Source organism: Gymnoscopelus braueri (assembly GCF_963280865.1).
Source record: "Gymnoscopelus braueri genome assembly, chromosome: 20".
NCBI lineage: Eukaryota > Metazoa > Chordata > Actinopteri > Myctophiformes > Myctophidae > Gymnoscopelus > Gymnoscopelus braueri.
Genome location: NC_137622.1, coordinates 7519969 through 7541444, shown reverse-complemented (window position 1 = coordinate 7541444; position 21476 = coordinate 7519969). Strand labels below are relative to the sequence as shown.

General features: G+C 42.9%; 1 protein-coding gene across 2 annotated transcripts in view; it reads right to left on the bottom strand.

The window, feature by feature from the left end:
- The window catches only part of atp10b (ATPase phospholipid transporting 10B), a 33265-nt gene extending 16042 nt beyond the window's left edge, over positions 1–17223 (bottom strand). Inside the window, exons 1-6 of one of the 2 annotated variants that reach the window (XM_080416194.1) lie at positions 17126–17223; positions 16181–16674; positions 7378–7585; positions 5766–5851; positions 4392–4498; positions 522–653 (exon numbers count right to left, since the gene is read on the bottom strand). In XM_080416194.1, coding sequence (XP_080272320.1) covers positions 522–653; positions 4392–4498; positions 5766–5851; positions 7378–7585; positions 16181–16590 — 943 coding nt within the window. In that variant the 5' untranslated portion in view covers positions 16591–16674; positions 17126–17223. The remainder of the gene's footprint in view (positions 1–521; positions 654–4391; positions 4499–5765; positions 5852–7377; positions 7586–16180; positions 16675–17125) is intronic. The other variant, XM_080416195.1, reaches the window with a different exon arrangement.
- Between the last annotated feature and the right edge of the window lie 4253 nt (positions 17224–21476).

Below are 21476 nucleotides of genomic sequence, written 5' to 3'. Positions count from 1 at the left end.
GGAACAGTTTTACCACTTGCAAACCCCTATATACTTAGTTGGATGGAGTCCCACATGGGTCTATTAGGAGGACCCCTCTTTTTATCCCCCTACACTAAATATCTTTGCTGAAAATAGCCGATCTACAGTACAAGATGCTCACAACATGTGGGTTGTGAGATTGTATCTGCTATGTTTGCTAAATGTTCACCCCGGAATATTCTTAGGCTATTCCAAAATAGCAGACCTACAAGCTCATAACGCATTGCAATGCGACGTGTTGTGAGCTTCTATATCTGCTATTTTCTAAATGTTGTTGACACATTTTCTCTTATGGGGGTTCTTTGCACGAAATCTGCTCAAATGTGGGTCCACAACCAAATACATAAATTTGGGGGTCCTTGAAATGAAAATGTTTGAGGATCACACTGCTCTACACTATACTATCTAAATATATTAGGATAAATAAACACATTGTAAGGAATATTCCATTAATCAGTCTTTGTATAATGTAATGATATTTATGGTTAATGTCACTGTACCTAGCGCTCCAATGATACACATGGCGAAGAGCAGAATGACGCACAAGATGACATCACTGTTCAACTTGCGCTCCAGTTTGCTGCGCTTGTACCTCGGCCCGTTGTTGTTGAGCATGGACTTGGATTCGTGACCTTGAACATGGGACAGAAGGGCGTTTATCCAATTAGTAAGACCACCAGTACAGAGAGGCATTAAACAAGCCATGAAAAACTCACTTAGGAGAGGAGTGGTTATTGATCTCAAAGAGTGCAATAATAACAGTTTCATCTGCTCGTTATTCTTTGGAAAATCATTGAGACAGTGATGTGATGCCCTCAGGAAAAAACTGTGGACCCATTATAGACTCATGATGCAACAGTTCACACATAGCACAGACACAACAAATTGCATACCTGGTGGACAGTATTTAAGTACATTTACTTGAGTACTGTACTTGAGTAAATATTTTTAGTATATTGTGCTTTATTTGAGTATATGTTTTTTGGGAAACATAACTTTCACTCGCCTACATTTCAAGGACAAATATCGTACTTTTGCCTCCATTACATTTGATTGATTGATTGATTGAAATTTTTATTAGGCAAAAGAATGTAAAACAACACAGTTACATTTATAATGCTTTTGTCTAAAAGGTCCGGCCAAAAAAGTCCTTGCGGGCTTGTTTCCGTTGGGGTCCTTGAATTAATTTCATAGACATATATAGTAGCAACCAAACAGTTCAAAAATCAACATAAGAATACAGAGGAAAAAATATATACCACTATGTACAAAAAAGGCATGAGAAAATAAAAAAAAATCACACCCAGTGTGAAGTGGGCGGTGTGGTCACAGTGGTCATCACAGTGATGGAAGTTCACTTAAAGAAAAGTAATATTGTGGACCAACCATTGTACACCCCTAACTTAAAAAAAACCATAAATGTGTTTTTTTAAAGTGCATAGTCCTATTTATAGGGCTATGCACATGTGTCATGTTTCACTAGCCAATCACAGTCCTGAATAGACTGTGATTGGCCAATCACAGTGCAGGGTTAGGGGGGTACACTGGTGGCCAAACACAGCGCAGGGTTGGGGGGTGCAATTTACAAACCTCACATATAGGGGCGGTTTCACCGCCCAAAAATTATATACAAAAAAAGCATTAGAAAATAAAAAAAATATGTACAAAAAAAGGGGAGGGGGGGGTCGTCTGTCAACAGGGAAACTGGTACTAGCTCCTCTTTAGGCCTCCAGAAAGATGAGTTTTTAGGGCTGTTTTGAATGGGCCCAGCGAACTGCATTTTTTGAGGGATGGGGTTAGACTATTCCATTCCTTGGTGGCTGTGCTATAGAAGGAGAATTTGCCCATGTTTGTTTTATGGGTGGGTGGTACCAGATTGTTGTTTACGCTCCCTCTAGTTTTGTGACTGTGGGTGTCACTAACTTTTTCGAGGTAATTATACAGATATGCGGGTATAGGGGGCATTTCGGGCAAATCTGCATTTACAATTTTGAAGACCAGTCCCATTTTTAGTTGTTTAACCCTGTCTTCCACCCTGAGCCAGCCTAGGCTGGCAAAGTGAGTGGGAGAGAGGTGGGTCATGGGCCCCAGTCCGAGAAGTAGTCGAATCAGTTTGTTTTGGGAGGTTTGAAGCTTAGTCTTCAGTGACACTGAGGTGTTGGAGCACCAAGAGGAGCTAGCATAGTCAAAAATGGGCTGAATCAGGGCCCCTGAGAGGGTCCTGAGTGCCTGAGGGTTGACAAAAGAGGAAACTCTGCCCATAAATCTGGTTCTCTGGTTTACTCCTTTGACCACCTTTGTTGCCATGCTTTCACCTGTCAGGTATTTGTCAAGAATACATCCCAAATAGGTAATCTCTTCTTTGCTAGTGATGATTGTGTCATCGACTTTGACCTTGAAGTCATTTACCTTCATTTTACTGAGGGAATGTTTGGTCCCAAATAGGATGGATTCAGTTTTCCCAAGGTGTAGTGACAGTTTGTTATCGGTAAGCCAGGTACGGATTTTTGAGAGTTCAGAGCTGAGAGCTTCCTCGACTTGCAACTTGTCCTCACCCGAGATCAGGAGTGCCGAGTCATCAGCGAACAGGAACAGTTTGCAGTTACAGGCAGCATTCATGTCGTTAATGTATAGAAGAAACAGTAACGGCCCTAGAATGCTGCCTTGAGGAACCCCGCAGCTCACCGGGAGGGATGAGGACATGGTTCCGTTGATGTCAACCACTTGTTCTCTACCCTCCAAGTAAGATCTCATCCAATTTAGTGATGTGCAATCAAAACCAATCGCCTTCAGCTTATCAAGTAGAATTTCGTGGTTTACAGTGTCAAACGCCTTTTGGAGGTCCAGCATGACCATGCCGCAGTATTTGCCCGAGTCTACCTCACGTTTGATGTAATCGGTCAAATACAGTAGGCATGTGTCAGTGGAGTGGGATGTTCTGAAGCCCGATTGGAATTCAAACAACAGTTTACGCTCGCTGAGGTAGCTGTTGATTTGTTCTTGGATTGATCGCTCTATAACCTTTGAGATGGAACAAAGGATGGAAACAGGCCTATAGTTGCCAGGATCTAGTTTGCTTCCTTTTTTATATAGAGGGATTACTCTTGCCATTTCAGCTCAGTGGCCTTGGGGTTAGAGTGTCCGCCCTGAGATTGGGCGGTCGGGGTTCAATCCCCCAGCCAGGTCATACCAAAGACTATAAAAATGGCACCCAATGCCTCCCTGCTTGGCACTCACCATCAGGGGACTCAAACGACCAAAAATACTTTATGAATAAACCACTTTTTCTCAAAATACTGAAAATAGCAGATCTACAAGCTTTTCAATTGACTATTTACACAACACTGGCGCGCAACTATAGGTATAAATCAAGCATTACTTCTCTACATTGACCCATGATTTGGTTGGAGTGACCACCACATGAGGGAGCAGTTGGGGTTTTGCTCAGGGACACTTAACCAGGCGACACAAGAAGCCTGGAGGAGCAAAGGATCGAACCGGGGACCTTCTAATTACCTCCTGAGCCTCTGCCGCATTTAAATGTACGAGAACTGTAAGGTTTCCAAATGATAGTGAAACATTTATGCAGTGGTGCGGGTTGTGCAGCAGACCACTGCTACGATGGTAGACATGTACTGTTCTATGTACTGTAGCAGGCTGTGGGGGAACCACATAGAATAGATTATAAAGCACTTTTCTAGTCAGGGTGCGTACCAAAAAGGCTCTAATGCCCGACAGTGAGTCCGCGGTTTGATTACCGGATGGACAGACCATTTGCTGCATGTCACTCCCCTGCTCTTTGTCCGCATTTTCCTGTCTCTCTCTGTACTGTGTCTATCTGTAAATAAAGCATGAAAATGCCAAAAATACATTTAAAAAAAACCCTAAGAAACTATCCTCCAACTTCACTCAGTCACACAGCGACGATGGAGGCAGCCATGTAAGGTGCCAACCTGCTCTCAAGAGACACTTCCAACGCAATGCCAGGAGCAGCGCCGAGATTGAACCGGGGACCTTCCAGTTCCCAGATGAGCTCTCTACAGCACTGTTTCTCAACCAGTGGTCCACGGACCAATAGTGGATCACGGCATAATTCATTATATTATAAAACATACATTTGCCACTTTAGCACTATTTTATATAGGCTATTTGAAAATAGCCGATCTACAAGCTCACAACGCATCGCACCGCGACGCGTTGTGAGCTTGTAGATTGGCTATTTTCAAACATTTTAGTACTTACTTATACTTTTGGTACTTTTACTCAAGTAGCATTTTGAACACAGGCCTTTTGCTTGTAACAGAATATTTTTATATTGTGGTATTGCTACTTTTACTTAAGTAATGAATACTTCTTCCACCACTGCCTACCTGCATACACCACGAACCCCACTGCATGATCTGTGTTCCTCACGGTGCATCCTCTGAGCAATAGACTCTCAATGCTCACACCCAGCTTGTGCTTATCAGGCTTCTCTCTGCAGATGGAGAAAGAAACACTCATATTCTTATGATGCAGAGAAGAAGCTTTATTTAGGGTGTATACTATATATTATATACTGTTGTATATTTTGTTCATTATTGATGGTACTTATTTTTCGTGTGATGTCTTTACTCAGCTGTATCTACAGTATTTTTTCGTGCCCTGTAACTGTATCTTAAAGGACGACTTCTTTTCACCCATTTTCAACCTGATGATAATATCAATCATGATAATATGGCACCATTTTGTCTACTCAGTCTGTGTCTCAGGGGAGGGCTGTGGACAGTTCAGAAACCCGTCTACCAGTGACATCATCGATGGGGAATCCAAGCTAATAGAAACAACAGGCTTTCTATTCCTGGAAAGTTAGCATGCTCTGATGGAAGCCACTGTTCTCACGTTAATAAAAATCAAAAAAGAAAAACCTTCCTAATGATGTCACTGGTAGACGGGTTTCTGAAGTGTCCACAGCCCTCCAATGAGACAGACTGAGTAGGAAAAAATTACACAATTCTATCATGAGTATTAGTGAGGATCTATTATATGAAGATAGGTTTAAAATGGGTGAAGTCGTCCTTTAACTGCTATACTGCCTTTGGTGAATGAATTTCCCTCACAGGATCAATATAGGTTAGGGTTAGGGTTAGTTATCTTATCTTCCTATAATTAAATGCATAAAGGGTGGGTGGGTGGGCGGACGGACGGACAGACAACATGCACTGATGTCAACAACATAAACCCCTAGCTGCCTAACAACACCGATTTGCACACGTGGCCCCTGGGGGCCCTGATATGCCCATATCGCGGGCTTGGGGAGTAAGTGACATTTTCAGAATTTTACGGGACACAGACAGACGGGTACAACAGGCACTCTGCCAAAGCCACACTATGACTCAGACATATTGGTCGGATCGGCGGCCCGAACCTCTAGCTTGAGTAAATGTACTGAGTTACTTTCCGCTACTGCCCACCCCACACACCCTCACACTCATTACTGTCAGATCTCGTTAGATGTTCATTAGCCCTCATAATATTCCCTATTAGTGAATGTGCTGCCTCATGGCCTCTAGCTGGACAGGAAGGAAAGCCCGGCTGTTATCAAAGCTACAGTACGCTAGGAGGAAATCGATCGTAGCCTATTACAGGCCAATAATGCGTCAGGAAGAGCAGTGAGTGGGTTGGAAATTAGTTTTGCTCGGCTGCTTTCGGAGACTCAAAGATCTGTGTGGGGAATCCTGGTGATTCATGTGCTTGATACTCACACGTAACACTTGAAATGGTTGAGATTGTTGTTGGGCCTCTCGCACACGACCGTGCTGTTGAATCGCTCAGGCTCAAACTCCAAGGTCTGCCAAATGACAAGAGAGGAGACTATTAAAATAAAAACATACATCTAGAGTGAACTGGCTGCACCCAAGTCATTTTTACGTGTAAGCAAGGCATCAGTAAAATACTTGTGAAGTATGTAAACGTATCAGAAGGCATTTCCGGATGTTCCTAGAGACCTCTCTATCTATCTATCTATCTATCTATCTATCTATCTATCTATCTATCTATCTATCTACCTATCTATCTATCTATCTATCTATCTATCTATCTATCTATCTGAAATAGGGCTTAATTAATCATTAGTGGAATCAAAAGTACAATATTTGTCTTTAAATGTAGTGGGGTAAAGTATACACAAGTATAACATTTGTTATAAATACTTGAGTAAAGTACATATACTCAAATACAATTTTTTTTTACCCAAGTACGGTACTCAAGTAAATGTTCTTGGTTACTGTCCACCACTGCTAATAGTCCATTCATAGACTGCATTGCAACAAGTCATTAGTCAATTCTTATGCCAGAGCCATCTGGTGTAAGTAAATCTTTAATGGACCACAGAACATAACCTTAGCCACTTAAAACCAAACCCTACTTAGTTGACCATATACAGTACTGTAGTCCCATAGGGCTCTATACTAGGCAACCTACTGTTTTTGCTCTACACCAAATATCTTCGCCCAAAATTAGGGATGGGCGATATGACATTTCTGGCCGATATCGATGTCCGATATAATAATTGCTGTTATGGCCGGTAACCGATATAAACCGATGTCGATATGATCTCATTCTGTATTAAAAAAAATAAATAATAATTTTGTCCATTCTGAAAAAGGCATATAAACACTAATTATTCCAAAACAAGGGATGCATCGTTATTGAAATGTTGGCCCATATCCCAACATAAACAGCTTGAATGTAGTATTTTTATTTAAAAAAAATCCAACTTGTTGACCCTTTTGAAAACTTCCCCAGAAAACACTGATTGAATCTGCATCATTGATCATCATCACAAAAGGCATTTTCAGGCTTTTTTTTATTTTTTATTATTATTATTATAAAATATCGGCTAAAACCGATATAATATTTTGATATCGGTTCAATACCGATATTGCCAATATCAGCCGATACTGATATGATGACCGATTAATTGTCCATCCCTACCGAAAATAGGCGATTTTCACCGGATCTTCACCACTGAATAGGGACGCTAGGGTTCAAGTGGTTAAAGACCCCCTTTTATGTAGAACTCATTTTTCACAAGATTGTTGAAATTACCTGCACTACAATACTTCACAATATGTTGCACTATGACGAAATAAACCCTTAAATCTAACACTGTGTGCGTACCGTAATGCAATTCCAACGATGAAAGCTGTGTTGTTGTGAAGGAATGGCGGATTCGGCCCCGAAATACCATGTGAATAATATGTGTCAAAGAATACAGTATATCTATGGAACATACCCACGTTGGGGAGTAAGACGTGATTAGGAAAGAAACAGATAAGAGGTTAAAAGTTAAAACACAAAAACACTGATGCTCACAGAAGCGGACAGCAGGCCCGGCACAACCCTTCTCTGTTTGAGGTTGGTCTCTCCGTCCAGGCTGGCCGTGTCTACGTGACACACTCCGTTAGGGTCCGACGTGCCCAGCAGCAGGAGGTCTGCAGGAATTATCTCGTTGGACACCACCTTCACAAAGTCTCCCACCCGCACGTCCTTCCAGCGCTTCTCCACGAAATCCTTCTCCTTCCTGAAATGAGAAATGTCCATGTTGTTAATTATAGTCAGTCATTACAGACGTAGGTGTCCCCACGCTGCTGATGCAGTAAATTGATTTTTACTGTGTGCATTTATTAAACGTACAGTGGGAGTAGTTGATGGATCACTGTATGTATATTAGGTTAAGTTATCAGGAAATATTGGCTTGCTGTTCATAAACGCAGGAACACACACTAGAACTAGAGTGACTGTATGGAAATGAACAGACTCAAACTCAATGAAAAAGCATGTGATGTTGGATTTGGAATGAGGCCCAGGTTTGTTTATGGCTCTTTGGAACACAGAAAGGCTCCAGCGGGTTTAGAGGAAAAGCCAAGGATCAAGGTGTTTGTTGTCCTTCATGTCACCCGCTGCTGTGGCGAGGGGCCAAGCACAGGACGGCAAGCCAGGTAGTGATGAACTGAACACCTAGGATTGGGTGTTTTAATGCACAGGTGACACAAACATCAACTGAAACACGTATGATCCACCCAGGACTGACCGGGAAGAAGACTAATTAGGGCTGATTACAGACAGCTGGAGGAGTAGACTACGACACAGAAGCAGTAACCTCGCATCACCAGTCTTTCCACCTCGGAGGAAAGCCTGGTGTTCGTTACTAAAGACCCATATGATCCGGTCTACTGAAAAAAAAAAGAGAAAAGAATCCTGTTTCCGGATTCTGCCCATCCGGTTTTTGCGGTGCCGCTTTGTTTTGGTTCCCCAATCCCTATTTAAATGGAATAGAATTTCCCCGTGGGATAATACAGACGCTAAATAGTCTCCGGATAGTGCACGCACATTTATATTTAAAAAATAAGCTAAACTATGCCGAATCAAGGATTTTATTAGCACAGACCTATTTTGTGGTGAGACGTGTTTCCGGTTCTGCCCATCCGGCCACTTTTCTTTTTTTTTACTTCCGCTCCCGACCGGATCATATACCCGAAAAGGAATGATGCTCAGGCTACAGAAGCAGGAAAATAGACCAGGGAACATAATGAACAGCTAAAAGATCAACTGCAGTAATGGTGGGAAAGTTAATTTACAATGATAATAATTTACAATATTGTAAATGTCTCCAGGGCAGATAGGAATAATATCATCATCATCATCATCATCATCATCATCATCATCATCATCATCCTGTGTCTGTCTCGAGGTGTTTCCAGAGCCATAAGTAGGTCAAACCTGACAGTCAAGTGCTAGTGAATGATGTTAAATGACACAGAGCAGTAGGTATGCTGTCCTGTCCTGACCGGGTGGGTGGCCCTGCCCTGGGACACACCACACCTCATGGAACACAAAGGGGGATTTGTGTGTATTTTTAGCAAACGCTAGCGAAAAATAGCTCAATAGCTGTTGCGTGCGAATTGAACAAAGTTCAACTTGGCCCCGTTTCCAGTTCAGGGAAGACCGGTTCTCTGCTGTGGTCAGTCGAGAACTTCTTGTTCTGATGAGGTGAACACAGTAGGGTCCTATAGACAGGGTGAGGACATGTCTACCTGTATCAGCAAAATGCAATGTTTTCTTTTAACACATTAACCTTGGCATCCCTATTTTGGGCATGTCATTATAGGCAACAATAGCCTATAATAAGTGATTAAACTATTTGTATGCCGTCTCAACATACCTTAGGAAACCATTAAGCCATCTCTCTAATCATCTACCATCGTACTCAATTCATTAACTCACAATTAATCCAAATGTAAATTTCTAATCTTCAAAGTGAGATGGAATGGAGTTGCTTTCTGCGCTAAATGTGGCTCTGTTCTACAATAGGTTATCTCAGGTGTCTTTTGAAATAAGATCAACAAATGATTTATGATTGTGTGGAGATAGTAGCTCCTTGTACAACTAGTGCAGTCAATCTCAAACATGTTCACGTCAAGAAGTACAGTATGTATCTCACATATTCGTTTTTTTTTTCATTAGATTAGATTTAGTACTGAATTCTACAACTGTATTCTATAACAGGTGGAAAGAGTGAATCCAATGATGTGAAAAGTCATTCTTATACATTCTCTCATTGAGTTAACGTCTAGTTGGTGAAATAACAGTGAAATTAAACTGTCTAGCTGCGGATCCCCTGCAACCACCTCAAGGACCACTGGGGTCCCCTGGACCACTGAACTGCTGTACTGATAAAAACAGTTGAATGTTCTTTAGTAAATAGAAAATACATTTGCAGGCTGCAGGATACCAATCCAATCAGGAGAGAGAACGCATACAGGATACAGGATAAACAAGTGAAATTGGAAATGAGGAAACAAAACAATGAGCTGACACAATTGGGACCGGAACACTATGAAATTGAAGCTGAAAAATGGGTTCTCTCTCATGACTGGATGAAATTGGTGTCTTACCTGAACATGTATTTTCTGTTTATTAAAGAACTGGAGAGACTGGGAGACCCACGTTACTGAACAAACACTCTATAGCAATGATTATACTATCAGAATACAGAGCTTTAACTTTTTTTCTTTTGATTTAACCACGTAAACCCCATATGGGTTTAAAGGGGTATTTCACTTTCAAAAAAACTTTTGCTCATTTTATCGTCTACTCAGGCCTTTGTGAGCCCCCCAGACAGTTTTTAAGATGCTTTATTCAATATTTAGATATTTGATATTAATTTTATCAGACACGCCCCCTTCCTATACAAACCCATTGTAACTTCAAACTCCATTTTAACCATGTTAGATTCATCAAAAACACCCGTCCTTGGTTCTGGTGACTCACCCTGCCCTCCTAATGCGTGAGGGGGCCGTGTTTTTCCGATTAATGTTTTCATTTATTTTATACATTTCTTTTATTGTATTTTATTTTTTTCATTTTCCAAAAAATATATAAAAAATTAATGAAAAAGCACGGCCCCCTCGCGTATTAGGGGGGCGGTATGAGTCACCAGAACCAAGGACAGGTGTTTTTGATGAATCTATCATGGTTAAAATGGAGTTTGAAGTTATAATGGGTTTGTACAGGAAGGGGGCGTGTCTGATAAAATGAATATCAAATATCTAAATACTGAATCGAGCAACTTAAAAACTGTCTGGGGGGCTCACAAAAGCCTGAGTAGACGATAAAATGACCAAAAGTTTTTTTTAAAGTGAAATATCCCTTTAAGTCCCTCAATACTAATAATACTGTATTTTCTGTTTTCTGTTATTGTGGGGAAAGCTTTCACTGAAAATAGCAGATCGACAAGCTCACAACGCGACGCAACACGGCACGTTGTGTGCTTGTCGATCTGCTATTTTAAGCCAAAGCTTTCCCCACAATACCGATGCTGGGGTTTAAGTGGTTAACCAAAATATATCACTTACAGCACCTTTAAGTGGCTAAGATTGGTTGTTATAATCATTGTGGACAGACTAGCAATGCTGTGTGGTTCAATGCTAACAGGATGAGTCACATTCAGATGAAATGAAGAGCAAGAGCAGAGCAACATCCACAGATTCCACACTAATGATTATGGACACAGTTGAGCTCCAACACAGTGAATAATGCACAGGTTGACTGACAATGACAGCGATGGAGAAGATGAGAATGAGCTTAGCTACTGTAGAATCTAATGTGTTTACATATATCAGGTATAAACCAATGACTGCAGGGGATCCCCATCCAAATTAATTGTTTAATTAAATATAATTCAATTCACTTGGAATTATTACTATTTAGAGTATGCAGTGTATATAAAAGGGACAAGGACTGACAGATACAGAGATAAATGGTAAATGGTGCATTTATATAGCGCTTTAATCCAAAGCGCTTTACAAGGCGGAGGAAACCATGCAAGGCACCAACCTGCTCATCGGGAGCAATTAGGGGTTCAGTGTCATGCTCAAGGACACTTCGACACTAACTCTGGGGGAGCCCCCCAGCCCAGGATCGAACTGGTAACCATGCGGTTTCCAGTTCACTCTACCCGGCCACTCTACCCCTGAGCCACCCACTGCCGCCCCGGTCAGGGGCGGATTAACCCTTCGTGGTGCCTGGTGCTTGGACCCGGTTTGGTGCCCCCCGGGACAGTTTTGTCAACGGGGGGATGGGGGGGGGGGGTCAATGTTGTTGTGCTCCGCCGTTTTTCGCCGTTTTTCTTTTTTCTTCACGCCGTTTGGTGCCCCCCCCCCAGGTTGGTGCCCTGTACTTCAGCACCTCAAGCCCGTTGGATAAGCCACCACTGGCCCCGGTAGTAGTGTGAGATCTTCATATATGGGCATAAAAGGGACTCTCCATATATGGGCATAAAAGGGACAAGGACTGACAGATACAGAGATCTCCATATATGGGCATATCAGTCAGATCTGCAGTGTGACGTAGGTGAGGGAGGGCTGTGTAGCGGCCCGAACCTCTACTGTGTGTATATACTGTATAAGAATAAATACATTTAGTTACTCTTTAGCTCTACAAATTCCACTACTGTTCGGCATCAAATGTGCTGCCAATAAGTCATTAAACTTTACGCCCTCAAATTACAGTCCAAAGTAGTAATTTATAGTTACACAACGAAAAAACATCACATGGATGCACCTGGGACGTATCATCAGTGTTGTAGCCTGGGGTCATAGGATGTTTCGGGTCTCGCAACATACACCCTCGCCCAGGTGACCCAGCCAGGGTTGATCAAGCCCCGACTTACGTCCCAGGTAGCTGCTACCCACGGTCAGTCCTAAATAGGGAAAGACAGGGCCACTCAATACGCTTGTCCGAAACTACTCTGCCAGGAATGGGGGAGAGGAGAGGCTCTGGCACGTGGAGGGACTAGGCTCTGTGGATGGCCTCCTGGCCAGGCTCCTCCTCCGTCTCACCAGGTCCAGGACCTGAGCGTTGCACCAGACTCCCCCGCTCCAAACATTTCATTCTGGTGTGATGGTGTCTTGGCCCGTGGTGGTACTGCAGGCCCTTGAATGGCCCTCCTAAAGGCCTCATCGTGGATTTGTTGGGCTTCTTCCTCACGGAAGACACAGACTGGGGCGCCAACCCAAACTGCTCCCGGATGCCGTCTACATTCCGGCTGTCACCCGTCTCCCCGGTGGTCACCAATCTATTCCTGGTTGTCACGTAGTCTATAAATTCCTCTGAGCCACTATAAATAGAATAACTATAACGAAAAAACATCACATGGCTACATGACTACATTATAGTGACTTCAGTTAAATCCCATCCGACAACATTCCACGGACACTAAAGAAGTGTTGAAGTGGCCTAAATGAATGACGTTTTAAAGGATAATTGTTGCTGAAAGTAGGGTGCGGCGTTCAAGTATGTAAACACAGGCATGACAATGCAAAGTTTCCACATAATCTTGTTTGTGTCTGCATTAAATAAAGGGTAATTGTCTCATTTATATAGCGCCGTTATCCAAAGCGCTTAACAATGTGATTCCCAAGCAGCCGCTCTACCGCCTGCGCCACTGCCGCCCCAATAAAAAAAATGCTCGGATCATTACATAAGTGAGGTGTGGCTGTCTGTGTTCATGTTGCTGATGTGTGGTGTGTGATCTGTAAAGTATGGGTATAACTTGTTACTCTACCTAGGTCTGTGTTAATCAATGGATGTTCTCTCACTAAATGCAAAACCATATAGTGGAAGAAGAAAACAAAACAAAAAAGGTCATAAAATATACTTCTTATTAAAGTTATCTTTCAATGGACCAAGCTAGAGCTTCAAGACTGACCAGAATAATCCAATGCATTGTAGAAGCCCTTCTTCAGTGACATTCTACTGCACTTATCCAAAGCTTTTATCCAAAGCGACTTACAATAAGTGCATGTTCAATGCACTTATATTGTAAGTCGCTTTGGATAAAAGCGTCTGCTAAATGACTGTAATGTAATGTAATGTAAACTTACATAATCATGTTTAACCTCTGGACTGGTTAGTAGGCGTCAGAGCTCTGGTAGAGCAACTACACGAGCACCAACAAATGGTGACTGTATTGTACCTATAAGCAAGAACACATTCGGACAGTCTGCTTTCTCAGTGAAGGGGGCAAACCTTTGGAACTCTTTGCCTACGGTTCTAAAACTAGAGACAGATGGTAATGTGTTTAACAGAGAACTGTGCTCACATGTATAGTTACTGATTGGTTATCTGAATGATTATGTCTTCTTTTGTTTAGTTAATGTTTTGGGTCTGATTTAGATTTTGATTATGTTAATTATTAGTACATACTGTATATATATATTTTTTTTGTACCTGATTGGGTTTTAGATTGGTGATACTGTATTTTAGAAAAGCTTCCTGTGGACAGACATTGAAAATTAGCACTCGTGCTGTATACACTGTAAACAATATGCATCTGGTTTCGTCCAATTGCCCCCAGACCCACGGTAGAATAGTGAAGCTTGGTAGTCAAATCTGGGATAGCAACACTTCCGCATTTAAAATGCTACTGCGCGTGCGTCTACCGCTAAAACCTACTAATGTCCCTTCAGAGGCTCCGTAGAAACCCTTGTGCGCCTGCTCAGGACCCAATATCGACCCAATATATGGTACTTCCGGGTGCTTCAAACGCCACTGAGCAACTTTCATAGAAATGAATAGCTGGGGGCGGGGCAATCCGCCCTCTAGATATATTATTATTAGTTGAGTCAAAGTATAGTTACTCCTAGTCAAATATTACTCAACTACAATAAAAGTTACTTAGTCAAATTTGTACGTGAGCTAAAGTGCTGGACTATACTTTTCTGGAGTTAAAACAACACGTGGAAATAGGGCGGTGGTTAATTCATTCATAATGTTTTTAGGATGTTTGGGTCCCAGGGGTCCCTTCCTAGAAATATAGTGCAGACAAATGTACATCATTTGAGGCGCCGATAGCCGAGTGGTTAAGGTGTGTACCAAATAGGCTTTGATGCCTGACAGCGAGTCCTGGGTTTGAGACTATCAATAAAGGCAGAAAAGGCCCCCAAAATATCTTTAATTGGTGTGCTCTCTGTTGTGTCTGGAGCCTGTGCTTCCGGCCACCTGAACTCTGGGTCTGCCTCCACATTGACACACACGCACCCACGGACGCATGCACGCACACACGGACGTACGCACACACGGACGAACGCATGCACATTACGATGATAACCCTTGCTATCTTCTCTTATCCACTCCTCCCCTCTCTCCAATCTCTCCTCTCTCTCAATCTCTCTCTCTCTCACTCAATCGCTCACTCTCAATCTCTCCTCTCTCTATCTCTCACTCTCAATCTCTCTCTACTCTCTCTCTTGCAATCTCTCCTCTCTCTCTCTCTCTCTCTCAATCTCTCTCTCACTCTCAATCTCTCTCTACTCTCTCTCTTGCAATCTCTCCTCTCTCTCTCTCTCTCTCAATCTCTCTCTCACTCTCAATCTCTCCTCTCTCTCTCTCCTCCCTATCTCTCCCATCTCCTCTCTCTCATCTTCTCTCTCCTCTCTTTCAATCTCTCTCTCTCTCTCTTTTTCCGTGCTCCACCCACCTCCCACCAAACGAATTAGCTTCAGATAATGAAAGGGCTGAAAATGACTGTTTTGCCGTGTTTGTGAATTATTCATTTTTCACCAGTAATTCCAAAATAGATAACTGCTAACCTCACCGTCTTGACTGACGCAACGCTAAGATGAGGATTTCATCAGTGCGCGCACAATGTGATGGATGCAATATATTGTTGTGAGACTCTTCAAACCAAGAATAATCTCCCACATATTTTCTATTTCTAGGTCAAAAATTCCCATGGGGCGCTGAGACGCAGATGAAGTAAAGCACACACACACACACACACACACACACACACACACACACACACACACACACACACACACACACACACACACACACACACACACACACACACACACACACACACACACACACACACACAGGCCTACACGTTCACACAGCGCACACACGTCCACAGACATCAGCACAGCTGGGAAACACACACAGACTCACATCCGCACGGACACACGAGCGCACACACACACACACACATGCACACACTGTAAGGCGTCATTTCATTGTTTTGGTTGCTCTCACAATAAATGCCTGCACATCATGTACTGTAGCTGCTACGCAGCTGCATCTCTATCTGTGCACCACAACGAGTGTTTCCCGGGAAATCATCCCGGGAATTACTGTTAACATGCAAAACACCCAAGAGGAGCAAAGCAAGGCCACCAGTTAACTGCAGCAGTGGTGGAAACCTAGTACATTTACTCATGTACTGTACAATCTATTCAATACTTTATGCTTCAACTCTCAGAGGCAACTATTGTACTTTTTTCTCTGAAAACTTTAGTTACCAGTTACTTTGTCGATTTATATTATTACCACAAAACATACATTAACCAATTAAGCCCTATTTATACTTTGTCTATTCAGAAATAGCCGATCTACAAGCTCACAACGCGTAATCATACGAGAGCTTGTAGATCGGCTATGTCTCTATCTTGGACTTGTACTGTAAGTATATGTTTTTATGGCAATCATTTTATAAGAGTATGTATTCATTGTGGAATTGCTAATCATATTTAAGTAAAAAGAAAACAAGAGTACTTCTTCCACCACTGCATGCCAAACACACAAGCAGCAAAGCAAAATTAAGGCCACCAATTACCTGCAATAGACGTAGCACAGCGTGTTGTTGAGTTTCCTGTCAGACTGGTAGCGCCTGAAGTCCTCCCAGCCGTCCTTTAAGGCGGTCAGAGTCAGGATGACACAGATGGGGATGAGGGCCACCTCGGGCTGGAAGGCATTCACCACGGGAACGAAGTTCAGAAGGGCCAGGCCCACAAAGTAGACATTGGCCATGCGGTGGAACTGCTCAAAGAGGTTCATGGGGATAAAGAGGAGCAGGGTGTACTTGGTGGTTTTGATGGCGTTGCCGGGGAAGTGGCGGTTAGGCTGGCCGCTCCTGTCCAGGCCATCGTACGGCAGGTTGGACACCAGGGTGCGGAGGTCCCTCTCTCTCTCCCTCTGACCTCTCAGGGCGTCCCGCACCAATGCCAGGGGGCTTCTCCACGTCATGGTGGGCGGATCCGTCACTTTGTCTCCTCTTACAAACCTCTGGCCCCCATCTCCTTCAGACTCAAAGTTGACACTTTAAGTTTCCTACCGGATAAAATGATTGGCTTAGGAATGCGACATAAACAAAATAATCTCCATGGATTCAAGTATTTTTGGGGGTGAACTATCCCTTTAAAGATGCTGTAAGTGATATATTTTGGTTGAAACAAAATGTTAAGTCTATATTCTGATGGCAATCATTGTTATATCGATTTCATCCAATCAGGAGAGATCAGGATAAACAAGTGAAATTGGAAGTAATAATCAAAACAAATGAGCAGACAAAATTGGAATTGGAACATTATAAAATTGAAGATGATAAATGGGTGCTCTCTCCTGATTGGATGAAAATTGTAACCCTCCTGAAAATGTATTTTCTGTTTACTAAAGAGACAGGGAGACACAGACACCTGTTACTGAATAAACACTCCATAGCAATGATTACTATCAGAATATAGAGGTATTCAACGCATAACAAAAAGAAAAGATCACTTACTGCACATTTACTTCTTCTGTGGGTTTCTTGGATGTTCCTACACGTTCTAACAAAGCCAGAGTCCCAAGCTCTCCTCTGCAGTGAGTTGACTGAGTTCTCACTACTGTATGTGCTTATAGGTTCAAGGCCACATTTAAGAAATGGCGCATGGGTGCACACCTACCTTGCCTGTGTGTCCCCGCCCCTTTGGATTGATAGGCATCTTGTTTGAGCAGTTTGGCATTCCTCAAGTAGATGTAGCTAGCTATTTGCAGGGAGATAATAGAGTTCAGGTGACACAAATTATTAGGATGCAAAACGTATGCGTAAGGTGTACATTTGCTCCAGGGAGGTGACTATCTGAGTTGACAGTAGCACTCTTAATGCCAGTCGCACCGCCACATGTTGTGAGCTATCAGATGGGCTATTTGTTGTACAACAAAGTATATAGAGCTTAAGTTGATAACATAATGACCCCCCTCCCCATCCGAATAACCCCCCCCCCCCAGATCAACTACATCCTGTACATTGGAAAGCATAAGCAAGGCATGGGAGCAGTGTGAGTGAGGAGATTTGAATTGACAACCCGACAGTGAAAGTGACATAAGCAGTCCTCAGGGGGTAAACCTATATAAACAGCCTGTAGCGTAGACGCAGCGCGAACAAACGGAGAGGAAGTACGGTATATTTATATTCCATACTGGTTTAGGAGGCTATATATCATGGAGCTTCAAGTACAAGAATTTGCACTTGACAGTTCAGTACAAGAATTGTAGTGCCTGCAATGTTGCTGCCATGCAAGTGACAATAAAACATCCTGAGCCTTGCTTACGGTTCTTGGTTTTGACTCAAAATATTATCAACAAGAGAGTGTGTCTGGGGCTGGCGGCTGGGCCATGATCAAACAGCAAAATAGGTTATACCACATCTGCTACTATTACAATTACAATGTAGGCATTTAGCAGACGCTCTTATTTAGAGCGACTTGCAAGTGCATGAACTCTAGTGACTAGAGTTCATGCTTACTCTGCTTATTCCGAGTCTAGTCAATAAGCCACAAGGTAAATAGTCACATAAGTAGAGTGCAGAGAGAACGCTGTTGTGCCTCAAGGAAACTAGGATAGCCTACCAGGTAAACAAGGAACCTAGCATCTGTCTAAACAACATGCTATCAAAATTACATCACATTCTTAACATCTGAAAGACTTACGACCACATGTCGCAATCACGTGGTTCAAGTAAGGCGTGTGCTTCATCAACACCCATTACAAGGGTTCAATGTTTATAACTACCGGTATACTATATAGTAGAGTTTGGAACTATACATTAGCGTTTGGTACTATTGGTCGCCCAGTGGCAAGTTTTAATACTGTGGTGTGCGTGTGCGCGTGCTTGTGCGTGCGTGTGTGTGTGTGTGTGTGTGTGTGTGTGTGTGTGTGTGTGTGTGAGTGTGTGCATGTGTGGTACTATACTTATGAGGGTCAAAAGTCCAAATCTATACGAGAATATGAGAAAAACACATTGCGAGGACAAAGAGTTTTAGAGTCAGGTTTACAATTAGGAAAAGATTCAGGTTGGGCTTAGGGCTAGGATTAGACATTTAGAGGTTAGGTTTTGTGGTTAGGGCTGAGTTATGCCTGATTTATACTTCGCTGCAACACACTTGTAGATGTGGTGAGAGAGAGAGAGAGTGAGACTGAGAGAGAGAGAGAGAGAGGGAGAGAGAGAGAGAGAGAGAGCGAGACTGAGAGAGAGAGAGAGGGAGAGAGAGAGAGAGAGAGAGAGAGAGAGAGAGAGAGAGAGAGAGAGAGAGAGAGAGAGAGAGCGAGACTGAGAGAGAGAGAGAGGGAGAGAGAGAGAGAGAGAGAGAGAGAGAGAGAGAGAGAGAGAGAGAGAGATAGGGAGGGAGAGAGAGGAGAGAGAGGAGAGGGAGGGAGGGAGGGAGAGAGAAAGAAAGAGTGAGTGATTGAGTTTGATTTATTGTGGGCTACACACAAAGCAGCTCCTGGCACAGATGGTGTGCATGTAGGATGCTTCTACTTCCTCATAGTGACATATGTTGTCTTTTCCAGAGCAGGCTGTCCAACGCCCTCTTTATCCGGCCAGAATCTCCCACAGAGATATTCATTAAGACTTATCTCACACACACACACACACACACACACACACACACACACACACACACACACACACACACACACACACACACACACACACACACACACACACACACACACACACACACACACACACATTTACACTGATTCATAAAATGTAAACGGTCACAGCTGCGAATATTACACATAAGCCTGATACTGTACATGCTTTGTCGTACGAGGGTGTTGCATGCTAGAAAAGTTGCGAGCTTGTAGATCTGCAATTTACAGTATGAATCAAAGGGAAATAGCCCATTGTTCTGACGCGTGGTCACGTCAGAACCACACACTTCCACACACTGACCACACACTTCCGTTTCATCTTTGTAGTCGCATAAATAAGTCCAACAGTGACTCAAATTAGTCAACGCATATAGCTTGCTGCTTAGCAGAAATAGGAATTCAAAAATATATTTTAAAGATATTTTAAAAGATATTTTCATGAACGGAAATGACAGAGAGATGACAGCTTCCGTTCGTGACGTTCAGAATACTCAACTTCTTCTGTGGATTTCTCTGCAAAATGTTGACGTGTGCAGTGGATTTTCTCTGAGGTCCTCTGTCTTCATTAAAGCAGCAGTTCACCCATCTTGATCTTTCTATCAATTACACACCCCATGAAGCCTTGAATTCGGTTTCGTTGCATTCCCGAGACAATAATTCGATGACCGGGTCATCGGTCAGTCAGTAGGAGTCTCGTACCGGAGCCAGTCATCAAATTATTGGCTGCGACAAAAACAAAAAAATCTCCACGAATTCAAGGCTTCATGTGGTGTGTAATTGATGGAAAATAAGTATTTTTTGGGGTGAACTACTCCTTTAACCACTTTCCTTTTTTGGACATTTTTTGGACGTCTATATATAAATTATATACTGCAGTATACAGTATAGGGGCTTATGTGGTTATAAGAAGTGATAGAATGGTTGATGTCACCTTCCCCTGGTTGGTGGTGGTGGTTGATGACAAGTTGTTTCCACTCCATATGGCGTACAGGGGCGTGTGGTGACTGACGTCTTGTGACCTGTGACGTGTTGTTCCAGTCCATACGGCGTGCAGGGGCGTGGCATGATGTCATGTGCTCTGACGTGTGTGGGTTGCAACAGCTTTGCCCTCTCACTGACCAGGCTTCTGTTGGCTGGCAGTACAACTGCACAGTGGCACAGCTGTGAGTCTGCATGGCACATATACAACCACACACACACACATACAAACAAAAACACACACACACACACACACACACACACACACACACACACACACACACACACACACACACACACACACACACACACACACACACACACACACATCCTAAAAAATTGAGCAAAGGTCTGTGAATCCCTAATTAGTCCAGCGACACGAAAACATTACAAAGCGGAAATTTCCACTTAATGCATTTAAGCATCTGCACCCCCCCCCCCCACCCCCCATGCAAAAGTGAGAGACATGCAGCAGCAGGATAAAAGCATCTGTCTATTAATACTCCGCTGAGACAATATGTAACAGAGGTTGTACATTTCTCACAAATCAAGCATTGATGGGGATCCCATAAAAAGGGATTATAAATCGTCACCATGGGGCAGAAACCTTGCATCTCTATAAAGTTTTTTTTTTCCTTCTTTCGCACATTACTGCCCTACTTCGTCCCACAAAAGTGTCGCAGAAGGGCTTGGGCCTAACATTCCTTTTTTCCATTTTCTGAAAAGTTACGTATTTGGACATACAAGGTCTCCACCTGAGTGATGTACTGTAGTATCTATGTACGTGGAATCTGTCACTATGAGTCCATTTTCACACCGTGTTGGTTTTGCACTTACGAGCTCACTGTGTCATTATATGTCTACCCAGATATACCTTTCTTTATGACAAAACATGATATTGTATTTTACCAGGGTTAAGGCTTTGGTCATATCCATAGAATCAACTGTCAGAGTCAGGGACAAAATTACATACAGTAAAATAAATCAAATCCACCTTTACATTGGGCCATCTTTTGCTCACTGAGAAGGGTTAGCACTAGGGTTAGCAACAGGATTAGTAGCGGGGTTAGCGCCAGGATTAGGAGCAGCAGGGTTATAGCAATAGGATTAGCAGCAGCAGGGTTATAGCAATAGGATTAGTAGCAGGGTTAGCAGTGGGATTAGCGGTAGGGTTAGCAGTGGGATTAGTAGCAGGGTTAGCAGTGGGGTGAGCAGCAGGATTAGCAAGTAGGTTT